The sequence below is a fragment of the Eurosta solidaginis genome, chromosome 3, assembly GCF_040869045.1.
Source record: "Eurosta solidaginis isolate ZX-2024a chromosome 3, ASM4086904v1, whole genome shotgun sequence".
Taxonomy (NCBI): domain Eukaryota; kingdom Metazoa; phylum Arthropoda; class Insecta; order Diptera; family Tephritidae; genus Eurosta; species Eurosta solidaginis.
Genome location: NC_090321.1, coordinates 226,751,617 through 226,761,670, shown reverse-complemented (window position 1 = coordinate 226,761,670; position 10,054 = coordinate 226,751,617). Strand labels below are relative to the sequence as shown.

At 38.1% G+C, this 10,054-nt stretch overlaps 1 protein-coding gene across 2 annotated transcripts; it reads right to left on the bottom strand.

The window, feature by feature from the left end:
* Nucleotides 1-2,195: 2,195 nt before the first annotated feature.
* On the bottom strand, nucleotides 2,196-8,613 carry RnrS (ribonucleoside-diphosphate reductase subunit M2). 2 transcript variants are annotated; one of them, XM_067778065.1, is made up of 5 exons: nucleotides 8,460-8,613; nucleotides 8,264-8,384; nucleotides 7,844-8,086; nucleotides 2,847-3,575; nucleotides 2,196-2,785 (listed from the first exon to the last, which is right to left on the bottom strand). In XM_067778065.1, the coding sequence occupies exons 2-5, from the start codon at nucleotides 8,318-8,320 to the stop codon at nucleotides 2,633-2,635; spliced, it is 1,182 nt and encodes a 393-aa protein (XP_067634166.1). In that variant the 5' UTR covers nucleotides 8,321-8,384; nucleotides 8,460-8,613; the 3' UTR covers nucleotides 2,196-2,632. The 2 variants fall into 2 exon arrangements, with proteins under 2 accessions (XP_067634166.1, XP_067634165.1); XM_067778064.1 differs by having other exon boundaries at nucleotides 8,264-8,588.
* Nucleotides 8,614-10,054: the final 1,441 nt, after the last annotated feature.

The following is a 10,054-nucleotide window of genomic DNA, read 5'->3' as shown; positions in this document are numbered from 1 at the left end:
CTTACAACCAAAATGATCATAAATGCCGAAAGGACTGTTGTACCAGTGCCCATCCAATAGGCGCGACTTAAGCAAGCAGGGCATACATTATGAATGTTGGGGTTGATTGAGACATAAGAACACAGTCCCTAGCAGTTCTGAGAGCAGTGTTTTGGCATGCCTGTATTTTCGATCATATGGGGGACGCGTAGCAAGCAATCGGCTAGCCAATTGCTTTGTACGTGGATGGGCGTTTCTTTGTCTTTACTCCAAGTGCTGCCGGCAAGGATTTGAGGATTTTATTACGGCTCTGTATTTTAGGTACAATTTCAGTTGCATGCTGGAAAGGATTGTCGTAGTTGTTTCTGGCAGTGTCCCAGTAGATTACAAAGGCATTAGTATAAAATTTGAACTACTCACGGCAGTCCAAGTTCCGGAAGCACTCAGCTTCAAAAACCTGTTAAGCCGGCAACAATCCCGAACTTTTAATAACGAACGTTCTCTCATCCATTAGTCATCCGTACTCTAATTACGCGAGCGGCTTCGGTGCCCTGTACTTGTCGCGCCATGGATTCCTGTATAGTGTAATACAAGAATCCTGCCTGAAGGTTACTAAAGTAATAATACAAATTAAATAATCAATTTAATCACAAGTTGAATTCCATTACTGACTTTAGCTTAACCAGATGAATTTAAAGTCTTTAACAAGAGTATTTAGTAGTTCCTCATGGGAAATTTGAAAACATGGTCGAGGCAATAGGTAAAGAACCCAACCAAAACCTTCCGTGTCCTTGTCGCTACAACAACTGCTAGTACCCGTCCAAAAAACGGAACAAGTGCAGAATATATACATTTGTCAAAAAAAAAAAAAAATCGGACTTTATAGAGATTTTTATGCTAATTCAACGGTATATTTCTTTTTTGGTGCAAATGAAAGGTTTGGGGGTAATTCCCTGTCAAAAGGCGAAATTATGAATTTTTCAAATCAAAATATCTCTGTAACTAGTGGATGGATTTCAACAATTAAAAAATCGATAAAATTACTTATAAAAATACCTTTCATCTGATGTATATATATCTTTAACTTTTCTAGTCTTTATTTACCAAAAATTTTAAAAAGCTCTTTTTTGCATTCGTGAACGAGCTGATATTACCTTATAACTCTTATGTTTATTGTTATGTTAGCCGATCCAACACCGGCTGCGACATGAACAGTAATTCTGCGTAGAACACCTTTCTGCATAAGCGGCCTTCGGCCGCGCTTATCAAAAATAACCCTGGGCTACGCCATGCCAAGTCCGGGTGTGTGGTATAACCGTGGCTACCGAAGGGTGTACTACGCACAAAGACAACAGAAGGTTATACCACACACCCCGACTTGGCATGGCGTAGCCCAGGGTTATTTTTGATAAGCGCGGCCGAAGGCCGCTTATGCAGAAAGGTGTTCTAGGCAGATTACTGTGCATGGCGCATATAAATAACATCATATACATATATACCTACATCGATAAAAATAATTGAACTCATATGACACCTTTCTTTTTCGCCCCTAAATAATCAAGTTATACCTTGTAATATAAAGATATATATACCAAATTAAAGGTAATGAAATTACCTTCAACACGATAGTATAAAAGTATTTTGTCAATAACACATTTTTTCGACTTACTATTCGATTTATGATAGGTTAGCAATCATTTTTCCATAAAAACATAATTTTTTATAGAAATTTCTTCTAAATATAGATGCTTTATATATCAAACAAAACCTTGTTTTATTACCTATCTAAAGACATTACAATTTTGAAGATTGACTTAATAGTTTCAAAGATATTTTGTTTTAAAAAATGTTAAATTTACTTTTTGACGTGGAATTACCCCTAGTTATTATTTGCACCAAAAAAAAATTATACGGTTAAACTCACCATAAATACCACTACCGATACTCATATACATTTTTTTAATTTGACAAATGTATATATTCTGCACTTAAGCCCAAAAAACTTCCGTTTTTGGAATCGCGATCCTGGGCCCATAACGTGTATTTTGCCACCCCTGCCGATATTTTCGGACGAGTATTAGGAGTGACATGCTGTCGTATAGAATTACCAAGAAGTTTTTAGCCTGCCCTACAAAGAAATTTGCAAATGTAAGTAATTACATTGCAACACTTTCACTTACCAATTTTTTGCTCGATTTAAAAAAAAAAATGTCACATAAATTTAAATACTAAATAATTCACATTTTTCTTTTACGCTTTAATATAGACGCACAGTCATTATACAAATTAATTTGATTACAATTTTTAAACTCGTATCTAGAAGGTATATAAATCTGTTTCTTTAAAAAAATTACGAGAAAAATACAAATGTATAGATACGTATCTTGTCCTGTTTGCAAAATTTAAAAATGAAAGCATGATAGAAGTGTTGAAATACATATTTTAAAAGAAATAACGTACAAAGCAAATAAAACTAGAAAAATAACGTAGGTGCATGTGTCAGGTAAGTATGTATAGTAAGTAAATAAACTTATGGAAATTTGCTACTGTTTTTTGTATAAACTAAAAACTTAATACAAAATATTATCTAAATATATATATATATATAGGATGATATATCTACAAATGGTAGGTACAAGTCAATTTTCTTAGTTCAAAAATCAGCGTCCAACGTAAACACATTATCCATACGATTCGCGGTAACGCCCCATTTCTGGTATTCACCCACTTTCTTTTCAAAGAAATTTGTTTTGCCATCTAATGAGATGAGCTCCATAAAACTGAAGGGATTTGGTGTATTGTAAACCTTAAAAAAAAAATGGAGTTTTTAATTTAGTTATACAAAAGCAACCTTAGTTCGCACTCACCTTGCCCACGTTTAACTCGACCAGCAAGCGATCCGCCACAAATTCAATATAATCAGACATTAGCTTACAATTCATGCCAATTAAATTCACTGGCAAAGCATCTGTTAAGAATTCTTGTTCAATTTTAACAGCCTCAGCAATTATTTCAGTAATACGCTCCCTACTGGGCTTCTGTACCAAATGTTGGAACATTAGACACGCAAAATCACAATGTAAACCTTCGTCACGCGAGATTAGCTCGTTGGAGAATGTTAAACCGGGCATAAGGCCACGTTTTTTGAGCCAAAAGATCGAAGCAAAACTGCCACTAAAAAATATACCTTCAACGGCAGCAAATGCAATAACACGTTCACCAAAATTTGCTGCTTTTGATGAGATCCATGCGAGCGCCCAATCAGCCTTACGCTTAACGGCAGGCATCGTTTCAATAGCATTAAATAGATAATCTCTTTGTTGGCCATCTTTAATATATGTATCAATTAGAATGCTATACATCTCTGAATGCACATTTTCCATTGCAATTTGAAAACCATAAAAGCAACGCGCTTCGGTGATTTGAACTTCTTGACTGAAACGTTCAACTAAATTTTCATTGACGATGCCATCGGAAGCAGCAAAGAAAGCTAAAACATGTGATATGAAGTGACGTTCATTGTCGCTGAGACGCGCCCAATCGTCCATGTCTTTGGAGAGATCAACCTCTTCTACGGTCCAGAAGGATGCTTCTGCCTAACAGCGAAAACAAAAATTAAATTAGATTTAATGCTGTGCTACTACCATAGGAAGAATATCTTCTGAAATAACTAGGTCGAAATTTGAGCTTGTACATAATAAGAGCAGTTGACTATTTTTTTACTAAGAGTGAGATTTGCATGCCTTACGATATTATCAAAGAACCCACCCAGTGGGCTAGGGGGCTTAGAATATACCCGCGGCAGGTATGCCTTCCGTAAGAGGCGACTAAAGTACCAAATTAATTCAAGGGGTTGTGTAGTACAACTCTGGCAAGCGGTTGCCAGCGCAATTTATATCTCCAACACAATTGTCAACCTCACCTACCCGTGGCGAATCCTGTTTCTTTAGCAGCCGAGGCTATGGCGACCCCAATTTCCTGCTGGATTTAGGGGGTGGGAGAGCGTTATGACCAGAAGGTTGCAATGTAATCATACTAAATCGTTCCCGAGATGGTACCTTGATGGTGCTTGTTACCGGAACCTAACGATCTGCATCCGGCAAATGACCATCAACATCGATAGCACTCCCCAAAAACTTCTGGAAATGTCCTTATTGCTACAACAACGCCAACAAGAATAACAACAACATATTATAAAAGAGTTTTAACCGAAAAGTTCTCAAAGGAATAAAACAGAATAAAAATCGGAAACGCGTGCAGTACTTAACATCTAGATCTTCAAAGGCCGTAATGGTGTACCAAAGACTTGCAAGGAAAATCTCAACAATCCTGAGTTGAATCATGGATTGGTAGCTTAGTACAACTTCGGTGATACTGAGATAATCTCTCAAAGAACTCCACATACTACAAAGTGCCCGCCAATGCATCGCTGACTCTACAAGCCTACTTAAGCATCAAGGAAAACAGAAAAGAGAAACTAGCATAGGGTCTCAAAATGTACATAAGCCTTTCCAAGAGCCCGCTGTATAATCGATAGTCAAATTCATAAATTGACATATTGTGAAACGGTTTAGTTTGTGTCCTTATAGGAACCTGTTGCCAATGACGCGACTTGTACACAACCAAGGGCTCCTAGAAATTCCGACTAAGCAAGGCGAATTATATCAGTGCAGGCGCAAGTAATGGTAAATTAAAATCAATAACGACCGCACTACCTTTTATGCTCATTGACGTTACCAGTCATAAACAAATTGTTATTCTTTATTATTGTAGCTTAGATAGGTAAATACTTCAACAGCTCAACTTGTTCCATAAAAATACCACTCACCCCTAAAGAGCTGACCAGTGCATGCTCAGAAATCGAATGAACCAAAGCAAAGCCAGGTAAACGAATTTGTGGATGAATGAAATGAGCAAATAAAAAAAAAAATGGCTTATGGTTACAAAAATTTGTCATCAGCTCTACCTTTCGATCGTTATGCTTAAACCGTGTATACCAGTATTTGTACATAAATACTTACATTAAATATGTACATTAACAGCCATACATATGGATATATGTACATACTATGTATTTGCAACAATCGAAAAAAGTTTATTACAACGGTTTAAGAAGTAAACGACATGAAACCCAGAGAGAAAAATATGGCTTAGGAAAGTTCTTGAAAATATTTAATATTCAGAAATCATTGGTAAGGCATAGGGAAAAAAGGTTGATTGTTTGGAAAGCATATCCCATATAGACAATCTAGACGGGCTTTGCCGTAGTCAGATCACAGCGTTCCGAAGACAGTCTGCGTGAAAATATTAGTGCCCGAGTGTACTGAATTCAGAAATCCTTGGAATACCATAAGGATAAAAGGTTGATTGTTTGGGAAGCTTATCGCATTGAGACAATCGACGGGCTTTGACGTAGTCAAATCACACCGTTCCGAAGACAGTCTGCGTGAAAACGGTAGTACCAGAGCGTACTGAATTTATGTGCCTCAAAGGATTGGCTCCCCGGAAAGACTCCAGGAGCGTAATTCCTGCTCTAAAAACATGAATAAGATTAACCTTCCTATTGTCGTCAATAGATGGAAATATATTCAGAATGAAAGATGTTGTTGTTGTAGCGATAAGGTTGCTCCCCGAAGGCTTTGGGGAGTGTTATCGATGTGATGGTCCTTTGCCGGATACAAATCCGGTATGCTCCGGTACCATAGCACCATTAAGGTGCTAGCCCGACCATCTCGGGAACGATTTATGTTGCCACATTAAACCTTCAGGCCGTTCCCTCCCTCCCTACCCCCAAGTTCCATGAGGAGCTTGGGGTCGCCAGAGCCTCGTCTGTTAGTGAAAAAGGATTCGCCGCGGATAGGTGAGGTTGACAATTGGGTTTGGAGAAGCTATAAATTGCGCTAGCAACCTGAAAGGTTGCGATACACAGCCCCTTGAATCTGGTATTTTAGTCGCCTCTTACGACAGGCATACCTACCGCGGGTATATTCTGATCCCCTAACCCGCTGGGGTCAGAATGAAAGATAAATGGTATGAGTATAGATATGACTCCGAGTCATCTGACTTTTTTTATAGCCTCTAAACTATCTGCTTTATTTCTGATCTTCTGAGTAGGGTAGGTAGATAAACTTTAATATTACTTTGACATGAATTATCTTTAAAATATTTTCTATAAAAAAGCCGAGTAAGCGCTATATTTCACAAATTAATAAGCATAAATAACTTAAGTACGATTATGCACATACATAAGTCTGTGTCCCATTCGACTTTATGCTAACTCACATTTTCGGTATATAAAATTCTCATAAGGTAAAAGTCTTACATTGCTTTAAATTCTATTTCAAATTTGTGCTATTTTTTAAGACGCCCAAAATTTAACTTTCCCTTAGAAAGTTATGAAGAATCCATATCTCGTGGAAACAATGTTGTTGCTGTTGTAGCGATAAGGATACTCCCCGAAGGCCTTGGGGAGTGTTATCGATGTTGATGGTCCTTTGCCGGATGCAGATCCGGTACGTTCCGGTACCAAGCCCGGCCCTCTCGGGAACGATTTGTTATGACCACATGCGACCTTCTTGGCCATCCCGCCCTCCCACCACCTAGATCCATGAGGAGTTCGGGGTCGTCAGAGCCTCGGCTATTAATGAAACAGGATTCGCCACGGATAATAAATGAGGTTGACAATTGGGTTTGGAGAAGCTATATATTGCGCTGGCAACCTGAAAGGGTTGCGCTACACAACCCCTTGAATCTGGTATTTTAGTCGCCTCTTACGACAGGCATACCTACCGCGGGTATATTCTGACCCCATAATCCGCTGGGGGAGCGTGGTAGCAATATACCTGTTTTTTTTTTTATTTTCTCAATAGCAAGAACTGCGTGGGTGATGATCCCCAGATTACAGTCAGAATATGTATGCCAGGCCCGGTTTAACAATTTTGGTTCTAACCACTCTCCCTTTGACAGCTATAAAGCATTTTTGGCACTATACGAGACATGCCCTACCTTATATATGTGCCCCTTAGCCCACTGGGACCGGCAGATTGGACTTTGAAGGAACCTCACTTATTTATGCTGTCTTGGGTACAACCATGATAGTGCGCTGTGAACTGCGTTACTCTTTGTGAAATTTTAGCTTAAGCAAGTTCTGCTATTATTGGAAGAACTTGGCTGGAAAATCTTGCTGTTGGTGTAGTCATAAACTAAAACTTGATCATTGGGCTAAAAAGCACATTGAAAATATCAGATAGGCACACCCTAACATAAATACATGTATAAATACACATACATATAAGTTTAGATTAAGCACTTTCACCAAAATATCAACAAAGCAATTTTACACAAGAAAAATGGCGCGCGCGGGAAAAATCTTAGCGCCATAAATGCAGTATCCACTGCGATTCAACGCGCCAAATTCTGACTTTATGACCCACTCATCATGGCATATGCGGTTAATTGCTTGGATATGTCGGACAAGCAAAAACATGTCACATATATATGTACACAATACTCAGCGTGCGGAAAAAACCATTGGCATGCCATGTATATGTATATGAAGTACATTCATACAGAAGAGTTGCTGAGGGATGAAACATCGGAGACACACGAGGGAGAAAGATGACGTAGCACGCAAATAGTTCTAACAAATATGAACATGTTGTAACTTGTTCAAAATGCTGCTAGCGCCACACCACTATTTTCAATTAATAGCAAGCACCAAAGCAATCAGCCGCAAGGTACACTAATATGCAGGTTTGTGTGTATATACTCAAGTGCTATTTAATATGATATGAAGACCAAATTTCGTCAAGTTCCTTTCTAACTGAAACTATACTACTGGCTATAGAAACAAAAACACACTCACTTTTTTATACATCTGCCATATATCCGGATATTCTATGGGCATAATAACAAAACGACGTGGATTCTCTTTAAGCAATGGTTCAATTGTAGGGTCAAATGGTGCCGCCGCCTTGCTGGCCAGCGTTGTCACGTGTTCCACCGTTGTTGTGTCTGGCTGCTGTTGCAATTTTCCTGACAGATCCTCGTTATTGCCAAAAGACATTTTGCGCATGTTGTTCACATCTGTAAGAATTTTTCTTGGACTCTGCAAAATCATTAAAAATTATCATAAATTAGTAACAACCAAACACATAGCTAGGTAGATACATACATATACATATATGAAGTAGAAAAATTTATATATGGCAAATTTATCGCTAAAACACGTTGCATCAGCTGAAATGTGATGTCGTTTCCGTTCCTTTTATTTCTTTACACTTACCTGCAACGAAAATTTCTCCATGTTTTCAGCGATGTTTTCTTTGCCAGCGAATGCCATTTTATTTTTATGTAATATTTGTTGCGAATGGTCGACGTAGATATAAATTAAATTGTATCACACACTAGAATATGGTAAAAAAAAATGTTAAATGAAATTTCGCAAAGCACGTCCCCAAAATGGCTAGAATTAACACTACCCGTTCAATGTTGAAGATCTGATTGAATTTCCAAAATGTTGGCAGTCTCTCTTATAGGAAATTTTCGTCACAAATGCATTTGCGCCAAGTTGAAGCAATATTCCGGCGGGAAATCAATTGTTGTTGCTCACTGCTGTTGTTTACGAATGTGCGAAAGAGAGAGTGAATATAAAAATACGAATTGATGTGAATGCGAAATACGATTCGAATGTCAATATGTCTCCAAAAACAAATGAAAATTGTCGATAGAAAAATATCGTCCAAAAAGATGGTACATTAGTATCAAGGCTAGTAATTTGCAATATGGCGGAATTTTATAAACGCTTTGCTCGCTTCAAAGCATGGTTCAACTATATACAGGTTGGCTCGTCTGTAACGCAACAAAATATGTCTGTTCAAATTGTCAAAATCTGTGTATTGGTGTTGGTGCGAATGGTATGGAATGGAAACATAAAACTTAGCAGTTTTTTATGTGTAAGTAAAATGTTGCCAATGTATTAGAGTTTGCCATCTCCTTTTGACAATCCCTTCGACCATGCAATGACATAAATAAAATCAGCTGATGAGATGAGCCAACCTGTATATAATTGCAGCTTCAAAGCGAAGATAGCTCGGCGTTTCTTTGTTAAGGCCCGAACACATTCGACTTTTGCGTCGCCTTGGCGTCACTTTGAAAGATCGCACGTCGAAAGTTTTCCTGCCACAATGAACTTTAAAGGGGTTGGATTTTATATAAGGTGCCACGATTTTCAAACTTTTGCTGATTTTTAGGGGTAGAGGGGGTCCTAAAAATCACAAAATTATCATCCGAAACTCTAGGAAACTCTTAGTTTATGAAATATAAGCTTTTTAATTTCCAAATTTAGTAAAATTTCAACTTAAGTCCTGCACTTAAAATTTGGGTCGCACATGTCGAAAGCGGTATCAAAAGACGCGTATTTGCATCAAGATTCAAAATGCCCCGGAAACAATTTTTTTGATCACTAAAACTTTTAGGTCTGGATTTAAGTTTCCCTTAACAAATCTAGACGTTCACATGTGTCCCATCATGACATGCCAACCTAATAAAACCGCACTGCGTTTTTTTTAGCGCACGCAAACAACCGGCGTTTTTCGCTGTAACCCGAATAAGCGTGCGTTGCGACAATGTAAAGCATGTGTGCTAACGCCAAATCTAAATGTCGCGCAGAACAAAAATTTGAAATCGAGTTAGGTTTTCACGCAGAAAATTCAATTTGGGTTGCTTTCCTACAAGTTGTATGTGCATGAGACATTTTTGACAGCAAATGACTTGCGTGCGTTTATATTAGGTTGGCATGTAAGGGAGTTAGGTTATTAGCTGTCAAACTTTCTCATTTACTTCGTGCTTCCATTTAGAACAGACAGCGCGTAGATTAACAATTAAGGATTTATTGTAGAATAGTTAATGTATAAACGTGGCCTTAGCCGTATCGTAGCCGAAAACCTGGTGGATAACGGAATCAAAAGACGCGTTTTGATTCCAGTATCGGAATTTCTAAAATCGAAGTCAAAAATTTTGTTGTTATGGAATCGCATTTTCGGTGGAAGCAGTAAGGAAGGCGGTCGGCATGATG